Source organism: Balaenoptera borealis (assembly GCF_965194805.1).
Source record: "Balaenoptera borealis genome assembly, chromosome: X".
NCBI classification, from domain to species: domain Eukaryota; kingdom Metazoa; phylum Chordata; class Mammalia; order Artiodactyla; family Balaenopteridae; genus Balaenoptera; species Balaenoptera borealis.
In genome coordinates this window covers 93413277-93439009 of record NC_138881.1, presented here as the reverse complement: position 1 = coordinate 93439009, position 25733 = coordinate 93413277, and the positions used below count along the sequence as shown (strand labels likewise).

The 25733-nt window shown below is 39.9% G+C and overlaps 1 protein-coding gene across 1 annotated transcript in view; it reads left to right on the top strand.

The window, feature by feature from the left end:
* AMMECR1 (AMMECR nuclear protein 1) overlaps window positions 1-18371 on the top strand; it is a 121857-nt gene extending 103486 nt beyond the window's left edge. Inside the window, 3 exon segments of the mRNA XM_082377519.1 lie at window positions 10025-10115; window positions 11511-11607; window positions 13962-18371. Coding sequence (XP_082233645.1) covers window positions 10025-10115; window positions 11511-11607; window positions 13962-14076 — 303 coding nt within the window. The 3' untranslated portion in view covers window positions 14077-18371.
* The last annotated feature ends 7362 nt before the right edge of the window (window positions 18372-25733 follow it).

Genomic DNA, 25733 nt, shown 5'->3' with positions numbered 1-25733 from the left:
GGTACACCTTTTCTTCCAAGAATGAAATATACTTTTCACCATAAGTGTCTCGTTTTAACAGGAAATGCAAGGTGCTATACATGTTTATGCCAGAGAGGGAAACAGGAGATGATTACAGAATTTCAATAGAGAATTTTTAAGTCAAGGATTGGTAATGAGTATGTTTCATATGAGCAGAAGCCTCTAACATAGGGCTTTTCTGGTGGAAGTACAGTTTGAGAGTTGACCCCCACCGGTGCAGCGTGTTACTGCAGTAGAATTCCTAATTAAAGGGACAAAAATGCCCAGATCAATGCAGGGAGAGGGCAAAGTCTAGAAGTCCCCAAGGGTAGAGTTAGGTAACTTCAGCAACAAGAAAGACATCCCTGTGGTCATGAGGATGAGGGATGTGACCAGTGGTAATAGACACCTAATTTTCAAATGACAAGTGAACTGCCACAGGGCTGGCAGTTACTCTCCACCCAAGGTTTTTAACTCAGCCTGTTTGGGAGCTGTCTTCTGGTAACATGTCTCTAATTTTATGATGGCAGTTAGTAGGAAAATAGGATCTACATCAGACTTTGTTTTAGAGGCTAGAATGCTTCTATTTGATAATGTGAAGAATGTTTGATAAATGGTTTCACAAGTGGATGTAATTAATTTCAAGTCACTATTGAATTGACAGAATGATCAGTAATGCTTCCATCTGTTATATTTCCTCAACGTAGTAATTATACATTTAAAATGAGTGTCTGTAGGTAGCCTCTCAAGGAACCTGGGTAGTCATTAAAAACAACAAAGCCAGCCACAAAAGGCTGTAAAGACCAATTGGAACAGTGGTCCCTCCCTTTTATCATTGCCCGCATCATGATCTACTTATTGCCCTGGTAGGCATGAGAAGAATGAGGAGTGATTGAACTGGGGAAAAAAATTCATTGCTGATAAGTAGAAATATCTACCTACAAGACTAAAATGATTGTTAAATGAGGAAAATTGCTCCCCTAGGGAGAAATCTGAAGTGATCTGCCTTGTGTTTGAACACAGAAACTTATCACCATTGTTCTGTGTTCTTCAATCGACAACACTCTCTTAATTCTGAATGGCAGCATGGCTGACAGACGTGGCATTTTAGAAAGAAAGAAGAGCTCATGCAGCATGTTGGAGTCCTCTAAAATGATACAGAGCCTAGAACTTGTATAGTTACACTATTTGGGAGCCATGCTTCCTTTTAAAGATCTGAAAGAAGATAAAACCAATGACATCACAATCCCTGGAGTTTTGACTCGTGGGATGATTCTAGGTGTGTCATCTACTAGCTGCTCATTTTCAGGGAGATATAAATGAATAAGCTTTTTGTTTGTAGAAGAACTTGTATAGCAAGTATGCTACCAGTGATCCTGTGGGGAACCGATGTAGCAATTTGCTGACAGACGTCAAAATATTTTATAAATTGTCGTCAGGCATCTTTTATCTCCGCTTTAGAGACAAGATCATTTTGAAGGTATGAGGAAGAAATATTTTTTGTATTCTGAAGTAGACCTTCAGATCATATTTCAATAGATTACTGACATTTTCACAAACCGTAAGGTACTTTTTGCTATATCTAGCTCCCCAAATCACTGAGATCTCACCTGTGTATACAGCTGTCACTTGTGGTCCTAAGGCAGACGGTTCCTTTATAGCACCCAACACTTACATGGAATAAACCCATGCTGGGTGGGGCTGGCCAGCATGATCCTTATGTGACGCCAAAAATCTGTCCCCAGACTATAAAGCTAGACCTCAAGCCCCTAGTCTCACTCTGTCCCTAAAGCACCCAAGCTTGCTGGACTGCTGGTACTCAGAGAGCTGCACTTCACTTTGAAAGCAGCCTCCAAAGCACACCTCTTGAATGATCACAGCTGATTTCTGACGTGGTCAGTTGCAGTTAATAATAGGGAGCTTTTGTAGCAACCTTCATGAGTAAACAGATGAGATGAATAAATCAGCTGCCATCATTATCTCGCATATATTTTAGAAGTTCATGTTCTTCTTTTCACCCTCTCTCCCCACTTAAAGGTTTACCTTTTTCTAGATCCTCTTAATGTTCCACTGAAAACAGTGTTCCCATTCATACACAGATGATTAGCATGACTCACAAAGTCACCAAGTGAAATGACTTCTAGTGGTACATGTTCTGTCAACCCCCAACCCTTGGTTATTTTTTCCCAACTGTGATATACACTATGTTTTCCTTCTCTTCTAACTGAAGATTTCTGCCTCTTTAAAAAAATACATAGGCTTCATATATCCAAGAAAATGTTTTTCACAGTATTTTCTCAGGGACCTTGAGGTTGTTGTATAAGATGTCACTATCATTATGGTAATTTAGTCTTTGTCCTGATGCTCTACTTTAAATGTTTTTTCAAGTGCTGTGGAACATTGGGAAAGGAATGCTTCACGCTTCCTGGCCATCTAGAAAGAATTTGCTGTGAATCAACAATTCAATGTATCAGAAGCCTAGTGAGGAAGCAAGCCGAACAAAGTAAAGTGACTTCTAGAAGGTGATTTAATGCATAAAAATTTCCATTGGCTATTGATACTCTTAGTGAAATGGGCTGCTGTAGTCCATTCTCAGGCCTCCTCCAGTCGCTTCCTGCTTCCCTCCCAGTGTGTTGTTTGGTGGTGGGAACGTTTTCCTGCTTCTTCCCCCAAATCCATAAATTCTTCCAGCCCTTTCCCTAGTAGTTGCATTCCAGTCTACTCTTTCCTGTACAGTTTGACTCTGTGTGTGTATCCCTGGCATTTGATAAAAAGAGAGTACTGAATTGTGGGAATGAGGGGACTCGGGTTCTCTTCCTAACGGCCACTACCCAGCTTGGTGACCTTTCTGGATCTCCGTTTCCTCACCAGGAAGCTGGAAAAGTTGGACTAGATAATTCCTAAGGTTTCTCTGGATGCTGACACAGTGTGACGCTGTGACTCCCGTTTTAAAAATGGCTTGTTTCGTTTTACTTCCAGGGAATCAATCACTGCTAGCCATTTAGAAGTCATAAGAGGTCCCTAACTTTTAAAATGGCCATTGCCAACTTAAATGTAGGAAACAAAGTAAAAGATAGTCCAGTTTTTAAAATTTTACATTCTAGATTTCTTTTTCACAAAAGGATTTTCTTCAGGAAGAAAAATACTCTATTCTAAACCATATATGCTTCTATTATATTACTGCATCGTCCTCTAAGTCAACATTATATGTATAAATCTAAATTAAGCAAACATATTAGGGAGTGATTATTCACTTTACAAATAGATATTTTCCTTTGCAGAAGGACACACTATAGGGTTTCTTTACTATCCTCCTCATGACTTGAAGATTAATTCATTTACATAAGCTCAACCCATATGGAACTTTTTAGGAACAAATCTCTTGTAGACTGAGTAACACCGTATTGAGTCAGATACTCAATGTACAGTTGTAATGTGTATAAGATTTTTCTCAGTTTCTTATCAGGCAAACATTATTTTTATATTGGGTACACTTGCAAGAGGTATTTTTTTCCCCCAGCCTTTGAAAAGCAAACTAACTCACATCTCTAGGTTTTAAGAAAATTTTATTACTTTAGTTTCCTTGTCTGTAAAGTCACCCCCTTCCTCATTCCCTTTTAAAAAATGGTAGGAATGCACTTTTCTAACTTTTGACAAAAAGCAGGCTTTTTATTTAAAGGTCACCTGTGTTGCCTGAACTTTCCTTGGAAAGCTTCAGGATGTTCAATTTTTAAGGAATGCTCATTATAATTAATCATTACAGAGAATAGGTTTTCTTTTTTTTCCTTAATTGCATTCTGAGCTGTCTCTTGTTCCCTGCAAAACCTTAGAGTAAGAACAGTTTCTTTCACTGCAAATGATATATAAACATGTTTGGCTTCATAGCTTTTCAGAGCACCTCTTCATTAGCCATGCTTTATTTTAAAATCTTAACTAATTCTTTCAAAGTTCATGGGGATGATTATTAGCTAGTCCAGGTATTTTAGAGTTGCACGTCTATTAGTTAAAATACAAGTTTTCAGATTGTTGTTCAGTGGCCTTTGTGAAATAAATTGGCAGCCTTATGTTCCTGATAGACAAGATGCCTAAGTCTCCTACATCTCCTACATGAATCAAAATTGGCACTAATTGGTCTTTTGGTAAGCTCTGCAAAAGCCAAGAATTGGTCCATGGAGACCAAACTAATTTCTAAGCTAAAGGTGTCTGATTTGCAGGGATTTTAGAGAAGACCAGCTTATATGTATTTTGGTCAAGGAGACCTTTGCAGTTGTTTTCACAAAATAACAACAGGGGGGAAAAAAAAACAAACCTCAGCTGAGGTAGATGGTGAAGTGGAGTTTTTATAGTAGAATATATTAAAAGGTTACTTGTGCCCAAGTGATGGTTTTGCAGTCAATTACCCTTTTTGATTTATTTTTGTAGTATTTCTTCTGCTTTTAAGAGCGTCTCACTTGAAGGAGATTTGAAAGCAAGTACAGCTACAGGAACTGGTCAGATAATGGATAAAAACAGCCTAACAATATAGTCCTTGGCGACATCTCATTTGGTTCAAGAGAAGATTATTTTTTAAGTCACGAAGGCAAGAGTTGTCTCTAGCCGGTACTAGGATTACACGTCATCTTTATTTTCTCCTTTATACTTTTCAAAAGGGATTTTTTTTTTTTTGGTAATATGCATGTACTATTTTTATAAACAAAAAAAATCCATGTTTATAATTTTTAAGGTTTACAAAAGTAAAAATTACTGAGAAAAAACCCCTGAATTGCAGCAACACTGTTTTTAAAATTTATTATTTGGCCAGATTCTGAAGTGTTAATTGTTAACCATTGTTAATTGTTAAGTGTTAATTGTTAATCAGATGGGCACTTTCAAAACTTCAGACTTAACTTCTGAAGTTGATGGGTGGATTAAAGCGTTGAGGAATCACAACTTTGAGGATTTGATGGGCAGATCTGGACAATCAGTACGTAGACAACATTATTTTTGTGTAGTCGACATTATCAGGATTGGGGGAAGTGTTTCATTATGATCTGTGCAAATTGTCATCAGCCTTTATGATGAAAATGCTAATTTTTCTTGCTCAAATAAGAACTATTCTTGGTGGAGACCCAAGTTTGGAGTATTTTCTTCTTTTATGTGGAATTTGCTTTCATTGGGAAGAGGAAGAGTCAGTCTGCAGAAGTCTGAGCTGGGGATGGGGCAAAAGGTACTGTGGGGCTATGAGTGAATGAGTTGAAGGTGCTGCGTTATGGGTTTTGTGCTTTCAGGCAAAAATATCACTTGTGGCTTTGTCCTCCTACAAATATTAGAAACACCAGACTCTGGGTCAGACCCATAGGTTGTCCAATGCAGTGTTTGTTTCTGTCCGTGGTACCACGGGCTGTTTTGTGAGGGAGCGTGTGTGTCTCCTATGATGCCAGCCTCTGGAAGTTAGGGGGTGTCCTCTCCTTAGAAACAGAGTCCTTCCATTCAATTCAATGGAACTGCCATACTGAGCCTGGCAGGTCAGTCTTTCATGAATGACCAGCAACTGGCTGCTTTGTTAATTGCAAAGCCCGTTTTGCCAAATGAGATCAGCAACAAAGCCATGTCAGACAAACCTTCGATTCTTTGATCTCCTGATATTTTTTATTTTATTCAAGGTGAACCCACTGAAAATCAGTGGGGTGAGCTATGGCCATACCGTTACAGGGAAACCCAACATTTGGTTCTGAAAATGGGGACGGGTGGGACTAACGGTGACATTGCTAAGACAGGATGAACCTGAGGAAGTAAATTGGTTTTATTGGCCGGGATGTGATCAGGGGCAGATTCAGCTTTGAGGGTCAGGACCGTGGAGGTAACTGGGGACCCAAATGGCCCAAGGCTTGCATGGAGCCTACTCCACTTAACCAGAGCACAGTTTACACTCACTGATGCTTTTAGCCAGATGACTTTTTCATGTTTCAGCATATCCAGATTGTTGGCTTGCTGATTAGGCTCACAAGTAAAAGCGAGACCCTTTTGTAGTGCTGCTAGTGGATTATAGGACTAACACTTGCCTTATAGACAGACTAGGGTGTTTTAAACTTTGTGCAATTGAGCAGAGCATAATATGGACTATGTATTATAATGAGGAGGGAGAGGGCACTTATTTTTAATGTTCCTGTGTTGAGAGTCACTGCATTAGGGGGTAATAGTTTTAAATGAAGCCACGTTTCTAACAAGGGACCAGATAACGAGGATAAATGAAATCTGCAGACAGTCTAGAAGCTTCATTTTAGCCATTATTTATAATCTCTTCTCCTACCAAACCTTTTTACTATGTAGCAAAATTGATTAATTTGCGTGTATCTCTTTTCCCTGTGCCCACATGCTCTCTGATAGAGCGGTGAACAAATAGAGAGATGGACAAGGGAGGAAAGAGGATGAGGCCGAGGCCAGGGGGAGTTGGGGATGCATAATCCCCACACTGAATAATCAACTCCAGAATAATCAAGATATATTTTAGGGTCCTAACATTAATCTTGATATTTAATCATTCTGGGTGATGTTAAAAACAAAAGATTGTATAAATAGCATTAATAAAAATCACTTGCTTTGGAAAGGTTCGGAATAAATATGGCTTTCTTTTTAACATGAAATAGGAATCTGTTGAACTGCTCTTAATGTTCGCTCACAGCACACACAGATACAGCTCTGTTTAATTCCATATCCTCTTATCTATAAGTCCTACATTTAATTTGCTACCATTCGAGTTGATTTATAGCTTTGCTTAGCAAAAGTACAGTCTTGATTAAAAGGACATTATCACAGCTGATGGACCTTGAAAGCATTTTTCTCCCCAGACCTTCTAATAATTTTGAAAATGACCTGAAGACTCCGATAAGGCTAGATTTGCACGTCTCCAGCTTTTGCTCACCTGGCTGTACTTCGGGCAGTGGTGGTTAGGGGTGTTTGGTGACATAGTTTTCCCATATGCTAACTCCTTATCCATCCTGAGAAATGGAAAGTTACTGCGATAGAGTTTTCTAGCAAGTTTGCTTCAAGGAATCCCAGAGCCCTGGTTAGCTGATCTCTTATCTAGCTGATCACTGCAGCTAGAGCCTTTGTCTCTTGGGACGCTGCTGGCCCGAAGGATTCTCCAGTCTGTTGAAGGGAGGATTCAATTATTACACACGAGGGTTCCATTCTGGAGTTGCAGCTGTGACAGATGCCTCCCTCCAACAGTACAGAATTCGTTTTGGTGCTCATTTCAGTGGAGATGACTTAATTTGCAAAGCCAGTGATTTCCACAGGTTGGCCAGATTGGGTCAGTGTCTCCACAGCAGGCCATTTTCCACTCTCCTGTTTTGATTGCGCAGTATGACTACTTGGTGGCGTCTGTGGTTCTGGGAGCAAGATGCTGTTGCTCAACAGCTGATAAAAGGCTATTATACTTTGATTCTGTTCAGAACATTATTACCATTCTCCTGATTCCACTAGTTGAAAAAAAAAATGAGTCACTCTGGCTTTGGCTTTATATCTCTGTGGAGTATATTTTTGACCTATGAAATAAGTTATTTCTCACAAAGGAATCACTTGAAAATCACCATACCTACAGTTCAATTTACAGGGCTTTTGATTGTTCAGAATCGTAGGAACACAGAAAAGAATAAAAAATTGTAAATGTGGTACTAATTCAAAATGGGGGAATTTGGGTAATTTCTTTCATGTCAAATTTGATGGGGGGGCCTTCTCAAAATACAACAGTAAATCAATTTTAGCCATGAGTAATTTTTATTTTGGTCAACATGTCCTTCCAGTTTGGTCTTAACCTCTTCATATGCATATATCTTTATTAAGATATTATTTGCATACCATGCAATTGGTCTTACCTCTTTTCATTTTTAAATTACTAGGCTTCAAAATCTCTGTCATTTTTGTTGAATAGCACAGAATGTACTCCTATGAAGAAAGGATTTATGTCTAAATCACCTCCAATTTGCGTAAATCACTTTCCCCCCCCCCCCCAATACTTAGCCACAGTTTGTCAGAGCTAGACTGATTATTAGAGGTTATCTAGTTAACCCGGAATAAAGATCACCTGGGGACTTACTCTTTTTACAAACTATACTTGCTGAAGTAGGAAACCGGAAGTTCTGATAACCTTCGCAGCCCACACCCCGACCCCATACCAATTAAACAGCACTGATTGAGTCTAACATTCTCATCTCCCAGATAGGGAAACAGTCTTCCTTTCACAGTTTTGATGAGACACCTTAATAAACACCAAAATTCTTTTCAATTTTAACATGACAGATTTTTGATACATTGAGTTGAAGTCGCAGAATTCACCTCCGTGAATGATGGGAGCATAAATTATTTATGCCGTATGTTTTTAAAAACAAATTATGAAGGATCTAATATTGTTGAAGGAAAAAAATTCAAAGTCACTGATCAGAAAGTCAGTATACAGAAACTGTTGCAAATCTGTCATTGTCTCCATAACGTGTCAGGCACTAGGGAGATTAGTAGATGTCCTTTATCCTGGAAATGCCTGATAGCTAAGCACTCATATTTCTTCTCAGCTGTCCACAGTCATTTCCCACAGGGTATGAGAGGCCTTACTGTGTTAGTTTTTAAACAGCTGCCCTGATTGCATTTTCAGCAGAAGGATATTCATAAGAATACTGATATTAGATAGAAGAAATAGCCACAGAGATAGGCTTTAATAAAAAAACATCAACTGCTCAGAAGATCTGACAGACTCTAATGGATGGATATGTGAAGACCTGGGGAAAAAATAAAATGGATTTTCCAGAGCACTTCTTATTCCCTGAAAAACTGGGAAATTTCAGGCTAAGTGCAGAAGAAGCAAAAGAAGTTTTCATGGACCCCTTTTCCTCTTCTAGACCTTTACCTCCATACAGATGAATGGATATAGCCACCTGCTCTGAAAAGAAGCCCCTTTCTCCGGTAAAAATGTTTACCTGGTCTTAACATCTTCCCTCCTGGACCTTGGACAACCTTAAACTCCACCTGGGAACCCTTGATCTAAAGCAACCATAGATTTGGGAGAGCAGAATGGAGTTGTTATTCGTTTGAAATGTCATTTTTATTATCAGCGTATATAAAGAAGACAAGAACTTTTTGTGATCTTTAGCACTAAACACTATTCTATGTAAGACATGACGGGAAAGGACAGATTCCTTTTGACTGAATGCTGATCAAAGAAAAAGTACATTACTTTCTTAAAACATTAGCAAGAAATTACCCACACTTACTTAGGAGACCACCTTTTTTAGGGTACCATCAAAAGTTTGTCTTTCACATAATAAAGTTATAGTGGTCTCTGGGTTAGTATATATGAAACTATGTAAAAATGCCCTGCCCCAAAGTCATTTGAAATCTTTATTGCTCTCAGATTTGGCAGCAGTGTTGTAGATAGACAGTGAGGGTTTGCCACCGGCACGCTTTAAGCCATAATACATTTTTTTAGAAATACCGTAATGGGTGACGATGCAGGATCTGATTGTTAGATTTTTTTCAGTCTTATCTGTGTTTGTTTATCTACATATAATTCAAGGTTTCAAAGAGACTAGACAGTTTGGGAAGAGAGCCAGCAGTCCCAGAAGTTTTGGAACTCAATCTGAAATGGTGATTATTCCTGAAAGCAGGATGGTTGCTTGCTACCTCTCTGAAGTCGGTTCCCTTGGTCTAGTTCCTTATTGTCATGAGCCACAATTTGGGGGTGGGGGCAGGACTCTTGCCATCATCGATTGTCTTATTCTACACACAGCCTCAGAATGGTGGCCCTGGTTCCAAACAGAATAGCATAGCCCGGTGCATGCTGGGCACATGCAAAAATCAGTGTTTTCAAGTCTCCGTGGCCATCATAACGGCCTTCAATCCTCAAAGTTAGTGTTTCGGAAAGAGAAAACAGATATGCCCTTCCAAAAGCAAGGGGAAAGGAAGAACTGCATTCTCTGAAAGTTAAATTATAACTTTTTCTTTCTGTTTCTATGAAGAAGACTGTACTAATAAAACTGCCACTTTCTTTCAGGTGGGTGTACATGGCATTAGAATAGAATTCATCAATGAAAAAGGATCAAAACGCACCGCCACCTACCTACCGGAGGTTGCAAAGGAGCAAGGTCACTGTTGTACTTTATTTCATATGATCTAGTGAAGAATTTAAACAAATATACAAATTGAAATGCGTTATCTGACCTTGCAGTTATATCTGGTAATTGATCACTGTCAGATTATAAGAAATGACTCTTCCATCGCTGCCACTGCAATGTCTGTATGAAATCGGTGAATTACACAGAAATTGAATCTCTGCACTGAAGTTTGGCAGCAAAAACATATAAAAGTATACTTTCAAAAAAAGCATAGATTTGTAAAAGTTGGGCTTTATTTTAGGCAATGGTTTGCTATGAATTTTAAGTGCCATTTCCCCATATTCCACTGGGCTGTAGCCTTGTGGCATAAACAAGCCTTTAGTTTGACGATCAGCCACACCGTTCATTGTCAGTATCAAATGTTTCCTTCTTAGGTGGTTGCCATTACTCCTTCTGCTACTATTAAGATTGTAAGTTTCCCATGAAGAAAAGGAGCATTGAGAATACATGAACTATTAGTGTTTTATATGTTCCTAATCAACAAACGTTTTTTGATTTTACAGATATAGCACAAACCTTTATGAACTACCAGTATAACACAAAATAACGTTTCACTCTGTAGTATCTTGTCCTTTCTAGCCACTACTAAATTATAGTTTCATGTTAGTTGAAATGAATACCTCTTCTTTATCTCATGGAGCTTTTCTTCTCATCAGAAAGCATTGGTAATTTGGTTTTCCCATATCTGTTTCATATAAGTATGATATATAACTACAAAATTTAATATCATTAAACCCCCAAATGAGAGCGTTAGTCTTTAAAGCAGCTATCTGCAGATTTATTTGGGTTGCTTTCGAAAATTTCTTAATTCTGTAGTTCCACTGACTCTGTAAAACATACATAAGAGGTCGAGGGCCTCGGGTATGAGTGTGCATCCCGTGTCAGAACCCATAAAAATGCCTTTGAATGCTGCACACAGATGCACTTGATAGCCTGCAGAAGATACGGTTAGAAATGGCGATTACCATGAGTTAGTGTGGGAGTCCTAAGTACTACTGAGTTGGCTCAATGAGGCTTTTCCTTCCCTTTTAAAGATGTCACCGTTAGAGGAGAGTACAATGTTTGTGGCTTGTTACTGAGACACGACCGAGCAGTTACTGCCAGCCTCTCAGGCTCCTTGCCTTCGAATGCGGTTGAGATAAAGAAGCCAATGTTGCTAGCCAGCAGGGATAGCTAGAATTTAAGGTGTGCCATGGTGTCCCTGCTTCTGTGCAGGATGAAATCTTAGCTCTTCTGTGTGACTGTTTTTAGGACCAAAGGGGTCGGTGACAGTGATAGCTGACCTCTACAAAGTCATTTTGTATTTAACCAAAGGTGGTTGTTACATGTGCTTGACTGGTATTTTATCTGGTCTGCTCTCCACAGGATGGGACCATATTCAGACCATAGACTCCTTACTGAGGAAAGGAGGATACAAAGCTCCGATTACTAATGAATTCAGGAAAACCATAAAACTGACCAGGTACAGAAGGCATTTCCTAGTGCAAGGCTGACCAGTACATTTTGATGCGTATACCTATAACCTTTTGATTTCTTTGGTCTCTCTAACTACACTTGCTTCTCTTTTCTGAAACAGAGTGGAAATGAATGGCAGGGCTGTACTGAGGGTGAATACAATGAACTCTGCTTGGCAGTAAAGCCCATATGATGTATGAGCCCATCCTTCGCATCGTAGCTCTGTGGGCTTACTCTGGCTTTGTTAAAGCAAGCCCTCTGAGCCTTTAGACTACATTATTGAAGAAAGTTGCCTGAATTAGAAATTGGCCAGCTTTTGACATTGCTTAGCAGAACCCCAGGATCCCGATAAGCAGTCCTCAAATTTGAATTTCACCTTAGACTTTTGGCAGTGATAGAAAGCTTGCTGAAAAACACAATTGAGCTAGACTCACAAATGCTAAATGAATTTCTGCATGGGCTCATAGGGGTACTTATTTAAAAAGGAAAATATCAAACATTTTGGGAAAATGGGTTGCTGTTTCCATTTCTTTTAATTCCACAAAACCACATTGAATGCCTATAGTCTAAAAATGGACTATTCTCAGCTCTGAGGAGTTACAAATTTGAAAATGCCTGCATTGCTGCTCTCTCTGAGTTCATATTCTAGGAGAATAGAAGGGCATGTACAAAAATAATTATTAATATACAGCAGAATGTGATAGATGATATGAGATCATAGAGTAGGGAAAGAGGAATTCCAGGAGGGGGTTGAGGATAACAGAAAATTTCAAAGAGGAGGTAGATGTGAGGCTGGGCTTGAAGAATGAGTAGAATACTTGACAGGTGGAAAGTGGGGGAGGAAAGGGATTAACTTAAAGAGAACTTGGTGAGTCAAGGCATGCAGGTGGCGAAGTATGGGGCAAGTTCTAAGGAATCTGCAATAGTCTGATTTGGTTGGTCTCTCAGTGTACATAGAGGAGGTGGTCACTGGGGAAAATACGGCCCAGAAGGTAGAGAGTAAGAAGTTTAAACCTGATGCTATAGGCAATTGGTAGCCATTGAAGGGTTCTGAACAGATGGGTTTGGGGAAGTGTAAGATTAGAATTGGAAACAGGAAAAATAATTAGGAGACACTGTTATTATCTAAGAATCTGTGGCAGCAATCCAAAGAAGGTAAAATGGGAGCCTTAACACGAGCTGTGGCAGTGGGATGGGAAGAAAGGAAGGAAAAGAAAATATTGTGGGAAAAATGAAAGGACTTAGTCATCATTCGGAAGTAGGGAAGAGGAGCAAGTCAAGGCTTTCATCTCAATAAAAGGGACCAAGGCAGTCCCTTTCACCAAGAGAGGGACCACACTGGGGAGAGTTACATTAACGTATTGATTCTGGATTTGAAGTGCTTCCTAGGCTATCTGTATAGAAATGTCCAATAGGTCACTGAAAATGTACGTGTGTAGAGCTCATGGCTAGAGATGGTGATTTGGGATCATCTGTAAAGAGGACATAGTTGAAGCTGTGAGGCAAGAGTTCACTGAGCTGGGACAGAGCGTAGGGGCAGAAGAACTGAAGGTAGAAATGTAGGCAACTCCTACAAGGCGAGGGTAGGATGAGTAGCCAGAGAGATAAGGAGCAGTCCGAGAGGCAGGGGGAGAACCAAGCGAGTACGGAGCTGTAGAACACAAGGCACAAAAGAGCTTCCAAAAGGGAGTGGTGCGTGGTATCCTAATGGAGAGGTCAGGCGGGATGAGGGGTGGCTTCTGAAAGAGCAGTTTCTGCAGAAGCGCGGCAGTAGAAGCCAAGAGGCACAGGGCCGAGGAGCGGTGTGAGATGAGGGATCGAAGGTAGAAAATACACGTTACTCTTCTGAGAAGTGTGGCAATGAAAAGAAACCTGAAGATGGGGGGAAAGAGGATTGAGATACCACGATCAAGACAAGTTTTTTGTTGCTACTGTTTTCCCTTAATGGCAAGACCTGAGACGTGTGGACAGAAGGAAAGGAATGGTTAAAGAGGAAGCAACGGAAGATCCCGGAAGAAAAAGTAGTCAAGTGAATGAAATGCATACATGACAGTAATAGGCTGGCTTTCCTCCGTTCTTTCCTGTTAGCAAACCGGAGCTGAGGGGGCAATACAATTTCTAGAACAATTTAAACAAGGAGTAGTAGAGTGCAAAGAGCACCGGACTCAGACTCTGGATTCCTGGGTTCTGATCTCAGCTTTGCCGCTTATTAGCTGTGTGACAGTGGGCAACTCACTTCTTCTCTCTAGGCCTCTGTTTCCTGATCTAGAAAATTATCTCTAAGGGTCCCTCCTAGCTCTGACATTCACACGTCACCTATTTCGTGATGTTAACTTTGTCTCTTCCCTAACTTTCTTTCAGGTACCGTAGTGAAAAGATGACCTTGAGCTATGCTGACTACCTTGCTCATCGCCAGCATCATCATTTCCAAAATGGCATTGGGCATCCCCTTCCGCCATACAACCATTATTCCTGACACTGAGCCACACAACCAGTCACTGGGCCTCTCTGCAGACCTCTTCCCAGGAGACCCTACCCCTTCTTGGTCTAGCTATCTCTTTTACTGTACCATTTTATGATGATAGTTTCCGTTGCCATGGTGAAGCTTCGACATCGTCAGTTAAGATCATCATGGTAACGGGTAGGAAAATGGCATTTATTAAGATGATCCTGTTTTATTATTTTAGATCTTTTTTTTTTTTTTTTTTTTTGCAGCATATATGAATTTTGGGGTTTTCTTTCCTTACAATATTATATGGAATTTTGCTTTGCTATCTCAGTCAGGTTTGTCTTTCTGTCCTTCTTGCCTTCCTTCCTGTCTTCTTTCTTTCTTTCTTTCTTCTCTTCCTTCCTTGTGTTGACTGTGGATGGAAGAAATCGTGCAGTTTCTAAGGATTTCATTGAGGTGTTTCTTTCATTTTCCTCAGTAAGATAGGTAATTTTTGATAGCTGTGTTTGGGAGTAATTCATACCAGATTCAGGTATTTGTATATTACTCTTGAATTTGTCTAAAATTCATTTTGTTATGAGAGCTTAGTATGTGGGTCTTCTCTGTTTAAGTATATGTTTTTCCCATGGTTAGAATAGATGAACTTTTGCTCTAGTGTAGAACATTCGAAGGTCCGTGATAGGACTTGTCACAGAGAGTGAGAAATCATTTATGCCTATTGTGCTGGTTATCACAGGAAAAACTGCCTCATCACTTTATAGAATCAACTTACAAACTAAAACACTGTTTTAAGAAAGTACAAGCTACCTTTGAAATATGCTACAGAAATTATTTTGAAGAGCAGCAAATATCAGGAAGAGAGCAGATACAGAATTTAGTGCCTTTGAGAAGAATATAATTAAGTGGAATTAAGAGGGGTTAGAAGAAAGGCAATTTAGAGAAATATTCTTAAAAATTTTATTTCTATATGTGAAACAACAGATTAGACAAATTGCTTACTCTTAAGTATTTTTTTAAGCTGAAAAATTTATTTTGAGCAAATAACCAAAAAGAGACATGTGTCTATTATATATTAATTTAAATTTGTTAGCTTTAGCTTTCAATAAGTCATGATTGGCCAGAGACAATTTTAGCTACCATTTAAAGAAATAGTAAAGATAATCTAGTGAAACAAAAGTTAATACATGTCGTGATTTCAGACATGTTTGTCATGGGGACAATACTGGAGTTTTAGAAATACTATAAAATTGCTTGAATCTCTTTCTGCACTACATACTTTTGATAGAAACACATTTACTATATCGATAAGATGTTATGTTACCCCTGTAAAAACGGAGTTGGCATTTAGATACGATATAGTTGTTAGAGCCCAGCTCATTTGCAGGGCTAGTCTTCCCATGATGCATATGCAGAGAACTTCCTAATGTCAACGGGAGGTCTGTATGTATATCCCCAGGAAAAATGACAGATGATTCTGGAGAAAGATTACCTTCGTTTTATGGTAGTATGTATATATATATGTGTGTGTGTGTGTGTGTGTGTGTGTGTGTGCGCAAAATATTTTTCAAACAGGAAACAAATACTTCAAGTGATGAATATAAGTGTGGTGCAGAATATATAGTCTAAAACTATGAGATGTCATGGAATATCAAGATGGCATAGCTTATACATGCAGTTGCTGTGACAAGTGACAGACTGCTAGTTCAGAATTTGAAAACCCTTTTCTAGTTTGTGAGATTAATCGGCTGAATTCCTTCTGCTTGTCCTTATGGCAAAGCAAACTGCTTTTGTTTTTGATGAGAGTTTTCAGAAGTTTGTTGGTATTCCTTCGTCCGCAGCATCTGTTGTTGGAATAACCATTTTCAGTCGTGATGCCTTAACCAAGAAGCCAATTGTTAGCCTGAAATGGAATCTCGGTAGCCAGTTCCACTGAACCTAGAGATTAGTCAGAGAAAGCTAGCTGCTGGGCTTTAGAAAGGGATTTTGAGTCCTTTCATTTCTACTTGGGAGCATTCTGGAGCAGATTAGTCTTTCAGTATAAAAACAAGTGGCTACCTGATGGAAATTTTTTCTTGCCCTTATAGGGAAACTGAGCACAAGCTGAATGATAGATATTGTCTGCTGCAAGAAAAAAAAAAAAAAAGTAAATAAAACAAGCAAACCGAAGAGAGACAAAATAGACCAATATTGATCCATCTTATCTATCATCTCATCAGTTCAACAGGCTCCTTGTCCTGGGTGAGCTCATGGTTAGAAGTTTTTTTGTTTTTAAAGAAAAGATCTATTCCATACGTGTGTGTGTATACTTACAATACATACATATGTGTGTGTTTATGTATTTAACGGTGCTAATCAATCTTGAGCAGGTCACGTGACTGGTCATGCGGACTCTAAAATCATATCAGATTTTTAAAAATTCTTGATATATGCAGATGTTATACAGATTTTCTTACCAGTGTAATAATGTTATACTGAAGAAATAACCATCCTGCAGGCTTCAGAGGACGAGGTCAGCAATATTTCCCACCGTGGCTTGGGGGAAAAGGATAGTTTTGTCTCCTTTTGTGTTCAAATTAATGCACAGTGCATTTGTGTGTCTAAGTAGCTGTTGACTAAAAGACTTTGTAGTGTAAAGGGTGTTATACAAACTTGTAATGGTGTGCTTCAAACAAATGCTAGACCCTTTCACCTTTGTCGTATATTACAAAGCTGTTAAATATGTAGTTTGAATTAACTTTGAACATGTTGAAATATGTAGCATGTGTTTTTAACTCAGACGAAGATTCTGACTGCACAGGTTGTGTTCTAGCCAGTTGTGGTTTATTTGTGCAGAAACACAAATGTGAATTGCACTCTTGTCACCAGAATATTGTGTAAGTTCAGCGATCTCTAAACAGCTCAGAAGTAATACTTGAACTTCATTTGAGTAGCACAAAGTTTACATAGCCCCCCTTTTAAATGTTAATTAGTTCCATTTATGTTTTCCGTTTTCAGATGCAACTGGGTATTTTTTTCCTCTTGGAAAATAGTACGTATTTTACTTTGGTATGTAGCAAAAGGCTTCCATTTCTGGAAGGGTTTTCTTGTTCTTAAACAAGGTCAGCCAGGTACCAGATTCTAGAAGAACAATTGCCCCTCCTCCTCCCCCCCATTAAGTGGCCTTCTGACTGCACGAGAAAATGTGCTACTGCCCTGCCCGCTCCAGTCTCCGGTGTGATTGATGGAGGAAGTGCAAGGCTTGCTCTTTACCCCCCGCCCCACTTAAAGCAGTTATAAGAGTTTCAGTCCAGAGCATACAGCCCCAGTGTGCAGCACACCGGAAGTTTGTATACTGGCCTCTGTTCATGTCTTCAAATGTGCAGGAAATCCGAAACTGTCATCTGGAATAGGCTCCATCTCTTGTGTGTGTTAGATCAAACCAAAGAAGCCCCCAGCCATGCCCAAATGCTGCTCCAAAAGCCTGCCTTCCAGTCCTTACAAAACCTTGCAGGATTAAATGTGTTAACTTTTTTATTTTTGTACAGTTTCTAAGTGATTTTTGCTAGTGATGTTAAATTGAATTAAGTTTGAGGGGTGTGAGCACCTCCTCCATTTAAATAAACTGGTGACTTTCCTTTTATTTTATAAAAGCAGAAACCCGTTGTGTGCCTCTCGATTTAAGGGTTTCTGATTACATTATTCTTAAGACCAGCATTGATCCTTTATATACAAAGATATGTTTTCCTTGTTTTTTATTACTGTTTCAGAAGAAAATAAACCTTTTATTTTGCTCTGGACCCAGTAACTGCGCTGGTACATAGACGCACTGAGAAAACAAACTTTTGTAACCACCTCTGACTGTTTTTGTATATGAAAGTTGATTACTTTTGAAATATTTGGATCGAGTTTCTAAGTTATTTTAGTGTTTTATATGTTCCCCCAAATTACTTTGAATCGGTCACCAGCATAATAAGTTCTTGGTGATGCAGTGGTTGAGACTCGTAATGAGCAAAGCTACCTGGAGTAGCTCTTCTCCTCCTCCCTTTCTTAGTACCCTGTTTTTTGATTACAGTAAGACATCACAGATTACCTGAAACCCCTTCAAGTATAACTAGATCCTCCTTCCTTCCACATTTAATTGCTTAATAGTTTGAAGAAACTATTGGAAATGGGCATTTTATATGACATGTATGGCTTTAAAATATTACAAATGAAGAAAAAGAAAAATGGGAAGGTTTATGTGGGTCTGTAAGGTATGGCTGTGGAAAGATATTGTAGTAGTTTTGACACTATTGTTAGTTATTACCTTTAAAATCATTTACCCAATAAAATGTTAAAACTGAGTTACCATTTCTGGTGTCTTTCTTTAACCGGCCTCATCAGAGGATTCGGGGCTCGTGGGTACTTCTTACTAAAAGCTAACAGTTGAAGCCTTTGAAATAATATACTTAGGAACTGATACGGATTTCTTTCCAAACTGGCACTTGGGAAACCTCATCTGCTTACAGTTGCTCCCTACCGTACGATTTACCTGTCATTCTTTTACTCAGCCGTGAATCCTGGCCTGGCGATACAGTAGTCTCTGGCCTTTATTGGGCACCCTACCCTGGCCACGGATCTGAGGCCAGCAGCAGACTTGAATTCCAGTGGCGGCATGGCTATACTTAAGCCCAGTCATCCAGCACAATCATCTGGTGAGGTGGGAAGGCTTTCTTCTGCCATCAAGGCTTTCTTTGCCATTTTCTCAGTACAGGACAGAAACTGAACATGCCCAAGATGTGGCCGCTCGGAGCTTGTCCACACTCACTCATAACACACACTGGGCACATCACACACATAAACGTATTTCCAGTTTTCCAGTTCCAGAGTGGTATGAGATGAACCCTATTCGCCACTTGAGCTTGGGGAAAACGTCTTGAGTATCGGGCAAGGCAACTAGTGCTACTGCCTTCCAAGGGCCAGATGGGAGCCTGCTCCAAGCACGGGATCGCTCGGTGTGCTACCTCTATCAGCTGTTGCCTTATCTCTTCCTCTATGGAAAGGCCGTCAGGGACATTGCTGACATACCTCTGGCTCTTTCTAAATCATTTGCTGTCTCAGTTTCATCATGCATATTTCAGGATTAATTGCTAATGAATATATGCAGGACAATTTTCTGTTACATTGCCCCAAAACCCCACTCCCCGTGTGAATTTGATGACACGTGCTCACGTCAATCACAGTGGCTAAAAACAGCCATCTCGGCTCTAGAGGACGATTGTGGTTTGGAATAGAGCTCCATTAAGGCAGCCATCTGCTCAGGGCCAGTTTCATCATTCATGTTTAATGGTACACAGGATTTTTTAATATGTAGACGATATTAATAGGTTCAGGTAGAATGAAGTAATTTAATGAGCCCACAGCATTCTCTTTTTATAGCATTAGTGGTTAACTCAGTGGTCTGGACAGATTTCAACTTCAGGAATTCACACTCCACCTACCTAAATTCTCCCCAGAGTTTCAGCAGTTCCTCTTTAGACTTCATGCCCCACTGGGCACCTTTTAAATTGCTCCACTGCTTCAGAGGGCAAGTGTGACTGTGTGAGTGGGCGGCAGCTCCTCTCTGTTGATGGAAAATACTGTCATATCCAAGGAGTACCATCACTGTGAGCTGGGAGGAAGTCGGCTGTGAGGAAACCACACCTGGTCTCAGAGCTGCCAGTCAGGAGCGCCCAGTGAATGACTGCCATTCAGAGGATGGCTTCTCCCACTTCCTGCAGCTCTGACCGCATGAGCCGAGACCAGTGTGAGTTTGGACCAAGCTCTGATGGCTTCCCATCTGTCTGCCCAGGCTTTTCACCGGCCAGAGGAATAGCTGAATGGGAGGATGCAACTGAGGCAGGCCCTGGGTATACTGCTTTGGCTACTATATTCAGCGGCCTTCCTTGATCCCTTTAGCACATGGTACAATCCCCTGTTCCGAACCCCCTGCCTGTTGGAAGAAATCTTTTCAAGAATCGGAAAAAAACTGCCTTAGGGCCCAAGCCAGTCCACCTCTTCATCCCAAGAACTTGGTTATAACCATGTTTAAAATGACCCTTAATATAGTATGTTCCGAGTAGATGGACTATGTATCTCAAATGGTTTCAGTGGACCCACCCAGAGGGCTGGTGAGGGCATACGCGTTATATAAACAAACACTGACCTGCACTTGCAGATTTCCATCATGACGGATGATCGCATTAGCTCGACAGAGGTTAGATGTAGGATGCACTAAGTCTGGAGCGCGCGCTGGCGCAGGGCTCACAACTGCCCTGGCGTCCTTGAGCTCCTGCTCCCACTCTAAAAGGATGCAGCCAAGTCACAAGGGGCTGGTAATTTGTTTAGCCTTTAGTCTCCCTCCATGCTGGAAGAACCTCTTTGCTTTTTGATCAGAATCTTAGCTGGCACCTCATTAGGTTACAAGTACGAGATTAAAAACAGTATTTCACTGTTACAAAGTACGAATGCATACCAGTTACCTATAAAGTTAATGAGAACGACGGGGCTGTCTGGGTGACTATAAAAATTTGTAATTGGGGTGACAGATGACAGGTGTAGTTATAGTCTCAGCGCTCCACTGATTTCTGTATTGTTTTGGCTGTACAGCAGCAAGAAGGTCCTGATTTGCAAAGAGAAAGAGGTGGTATCTTTTCGTATAGTTTTATGAAAGTGAGTACATATTGGCCTAAATTATAAAACCCCGGTGCAGTCACAACCTTCTGAACCAGGCCTGACGATGGAGGCCTGCAAGAAGTTTTCAGGCAAGAGAAGCATCACGCCTGAGGTTTGAACAGAATGTACCAACTTGATGGTTCCTGCTGACCCACTGGGTGGTCTTCAATTGCCATTCTGAATGTAACACATTAGATGTTTTGGTTAGGTGTTTTGGGTTTTTTTTTTTTCCAGTTTTTATTACAGTGTTTAAATATTATACATTTAAACACACACAAGTTTTTTGAATCAAATGTTTATGGAAACTTCGATCAGTTCCAACAGAATGCCGGGTCCCGCGGGACAACCTGAAAACCACTGCTGCCGCCCCAACGTGCCCAGTTATTTCGAGAGCCTTTGGCAAAGCATCATTTCATCTCCTTTTCCATCTGGCCTTTTCCTCCCAAATGTCAGGCTCAACGTGATCCATCAATATTTACTGAGTGCCTGTCCCCCCAGAGGCATGGCACCGTGCTTGGTTTCAGAATAAAGACAGTACCATTTTGTAAGACAAATTAACAGTTCACTCTGAGCTAAGAGTTGTGAGTGGCATACAAGTTTGGTCTAGCTGGCAAAAGTCATTCAGACTGGGGCCCAGGTGACACTGGGCTGGATTTATGGTGTTTCCCTTAAATGGCTCCCACCTCAGAGTGGCACTAATGAGCAGAGTTGTAGCGGCCCTGTTGGGAAATGGCATTTCTTTGGCCCTCCAACGTGTTAGCAGCAGAGACCACCCAGAAACCGGGCACGGTCATGGCTGCTTGAGCGGAGGAGAGGATTTGTTCCCACAATGAGGCGATCTTGCTCCCTAGCGGGAATGCCACGGTGGTCGGGAGAGAAATTATCAATACATGACCGTATAAGAAACAGGTCTGTGTACATGCAGAGTGGCATTTGGTGGCTCAAAGTTTTGTTTTTTACCGCAGATCTGCCCTCTGAAAGGTATCAGGCCCTTTCCATGACCAGGAGAGAGAGAACAGCACAGAGAGAGACTACGCTGTTTGCTCTACGAGGCTGCCCTGAGGCCTGAAGAAAGTTTATAGTATGCTGACTAATGGAAAAACCCATTCATGGGGCAGGAGGGGAGATAAGATAGTGAGGGTAACCCACCCAGAGAGGGAAATCAGAGTCACTTTCTGAATCACCCGCTACACAGAAAGGGCAGGAAGGCAATATTAAATTTGGATATTATAAAACAGGAAACACGACTGGTACACAATAGAATGTTTAAATCACATTTTAACTGACAGGAAGCTGCGGAGAGTCGCAGTCATTGCCTGAACACCAGGCAGATTTGAAACTAGGAGTTGCTATCGTCACTTTTCATCAAACTAGCATTTCCATCTCCACGATATTCTGGAATGATCCAACGTTAGCATATGTGTCAACATGTGTAAGTGGATTTGTGTGCATCAGCACAGGAGACAGGGGCTGGCCAGACAGATGGATGGGGCAATCAAAGTCCCCACTCGCACACAGCCTGGCAGGGTAGAAAGGGGGTCTTGGATTGGAAAGAGCGGAAAACCCCCATCTTGTTTGAAGGACAGTACTAGTGTGAGTAACGCAAACATTTCCCTAAACTTTCTCTACTTCAAACATTCACATGAATTCCAGGAACTCTGCATGGAGATATTGCCGCCCTGCTGGCACAGGCCTCAGCAATGGCCCCTTTCCCAGAATTGTGGTGGGGGACAGTGGTGGGTGGCCATAGTGACCTCTGTACATGAAGCCATGCCCCTCAGTGCCTAGCCTATGTGGTCCGTGGTGCTCATGAATCATGGGGTTGAGAAGAGGAACACGGGGTTAATCCAGTTGTTCAAATAGGCTGGGATTGCTCCTGCAGGGTACGTTGGGCCCCTCCTCCCCCCTTTGGGTTTGCACCACTCCAGAAGAATCTGTGGCCTTGGAGAAGATCAAATAGAAATTGCTAATGATCAGCCCTAGGCTGGGAAAGTGCAGGCAACACATTTGCTCTTGGGAAGGTTACCCAGTGAGTCCTGTGAGCAGGGTGCACAGGGCACTTGAGAGTTAAAAAGAAATTCCTTTCTTTTCACCTCCTTTTGTTGACTTTTTTTTAATTGCGGTGAAATCCACATGACACAATTAACCACTTGAAAGCACACAGTTCAGTGGTATTTAGTGTATTCGCAACGTTGCGCAACCACCTGCTCTCTCTAGTTTTAAAATTTATTCATCACTCCATAAAACGCTCCATCTCTATTAAGAGGTCACTCCCCATTCTCCTTTGGCCATCACCTAAGTAACCTCTAATCTTCTGTCTCTCTGAATTTGCTTATTCTGGACATATCATATAAATGGAGTCATACAACGTGTGACCTTTTGTCACTGTCTTCTTTTACTTAGCATAACGTTTTCGAGGTTAATCCAAGTTGTTGCATGTTTCAGTACTTCGTTTCTTTTGATGGCTGAATAATATCTCATTGTATGTACAGACCACAATTTGTTTATCCATTCGTCCACTGATGGACACTTGGGCTGTTTCAATCATTTGGCTCTGACAAATAAAGCTGCTACAAACATGTGTGTCTAAGTTTCTGTGTGGACATATGTTTTCATTTCTCTTGGGCAGATACTTAAGGATGGAATCGCCAGGTCATATGGTAATTCTACGTTAAGCTTTTTGAGAAACAGTCAAACTGTTTTCCACAGTGGCTGTACCATTTTACATTCCCACCGGTATGAAGGTTCCAATTTCTCCACATCCTCACCAATACCTGTTATTATCTGTCTTTTTGATTACAGCCACTCTAGTGGGTATGAAGTAGTATATCATTGTGGTTTTGATTTGCATTTCCTTAATGACCAGTGATGTTGAACACCTTTTCATGTGCTTATTGGTCATTTGTATATCTTCTTTGGAGAAATGTCTATTCGAGTCCTTTGCCCAATTTGTAATTGTGTTGTCTTTAAGCTTTAAGAGTTCTTCATATATTCAGGATATTAAACCCTTATAGGATATATGATTTGAAAATATTTTCTCCCATTTTGTAGGTTGTCTTTTTCACATTCTTGATAGTGCCCTTTGGTGGACAAAATTTTTTATAAAGTCCAATTTATTTTTAATTTAATTAATTTTAATTTTGTTGCTAATGTTTTTGGTGACAAATCTATGAATCCATTGCCAAATCCTATGTCATGAAGATTTATCCCTATGTTTTCTTCTAACAATTTTAGCCCTTATGTTTAGGTTGTTGGTCTATTTTGAGTTAATTTTCCTACATGGTGGTGTACTCCAATGGTTGATTTTCTTATGTTGAACCACCCTTGCATTCCTGGGGTAAATCCCGCTTGGTCATGGTGTATAATCCTCTCAATGTGTCATTGGATTTGGTTTGCTGGTATTTTGTTGAGGACTTTTGTGTCTGTATTCATAAGGGTACTGGTCTGTGGTTTTCTTGTGGTATCTTTGCTTGCTTTGGTATCAGGGTAATGTTGGCCTTATAGAATGTGTCAGGAAGTGTTCCTTCCTCTTCTATTTTTTGAAAGAGTTTGTATAGGATTAGTGTTAAAACTTTAAATGTCTGGTAGAATTCACCAATGAGGCCTGGTTTTTTTTTTTCTTTTTTCTTTTTTTTTAAGTTGGGAGGTTTTTGATTACTGATTCAATCATCTCTTTACTTGTTCTAGATCTGTTCATGTTTTCTATTTCTTCTTGAGTCAGTTTTGGTAATTTCCATGTTTCTAGGAACTTTTCCATTTCATCAAGACTAATTTGTTGGCATACAACTGCTTATAGTATTCTCTTATAATCCTTTAAATCTTTGTAAGGTTGGTGGTAACATCCTTGCTTTCATTTCCAATTTTAGTTGTGTCTGTTTTTTCTTAATGAGTCTGGCTAAAGATTTGTCAATTTTGTTGATCTTTTTAAAGAACCAACTATTGGTTTCATTGATTCTATTTTTTTTTTCTATTCTCTATTTCATTTAACTCTGCTCTAACCATTATAATTTCTTTCCTTCTGTTGGCTTTAGGTGTAGTTTGTTCCTTTTTCTAGTTCCTCAAGGTGTAAAGTTAGTTAGGATGTTGATTTCAGAGATTCCTTTTTAATACAGGTGTTTAAAGCTATAAACTTAACTCTGACCACTGCTCTCACTGTATCCCAAAGGTTTGGTACGTTGGGGAGATTGGGACTGACATATAAGCACTACTATATATAAAATAGATAACTAATAAGAACCTACTGTAAGGGAACTCTACTCAATACTCTGTAATGACCTACATGGGAACAGAATCTAGGAAACAGTGGATATGTATAACTAATTCACTTTGCTGTACAGCAGAAACTAACACAACATCGTAAATCCACTATACTCCAATAAAAATTAAAAAATAAAAAAAGCATATTGCAAGAAATATATGCAGAAAAAATTTTTAAATGGTACATTGTATTTCCCTTTTCATTCATCCCAAAGCATTTTCTAATCTCCCTAGTGATTTCTTCTTTAGCCCATTGGTTAAGTGTGTTGTTCGATTTCCACATATTTGCAATATTATCAGTTTTCCTTCTGTTTTTGATTTCTAGCTTTATTCCATTTGGTCAAAGAAGATAGTTTGTTTAATTCCAATCTTTAAAAACTTAGTGATAATTGTTTTATGGCCTAAAATATGATCTCTCCTGGAGAATGTTCCAGGTACACTTGAGAAGAATGTGCGTTCTGCTCTTGTTGGGTAGAGTACTCTGTATATGTCTTTTAGGTCTAACTGGTTTATAGTGTTGTTCAAGTCTTCTGTTTCTTACATATGTATTGTCTAAGTGCTTTATCCGTTATTTAAAGTGGGATATAGAAGTCTCCACCTATTATTGTAGAACTGCCTGTTTCTCTTTTCAATTCTGTCAATGTTTCCTTCATATCTTATGGAGCTCTGTTGTTTGGTGTGTATATGTATATAACTGTTATAGCTTCTTGATGAACTGATCCTTTTATCAATTTTATTTGTCTCTGGGTCTAAAT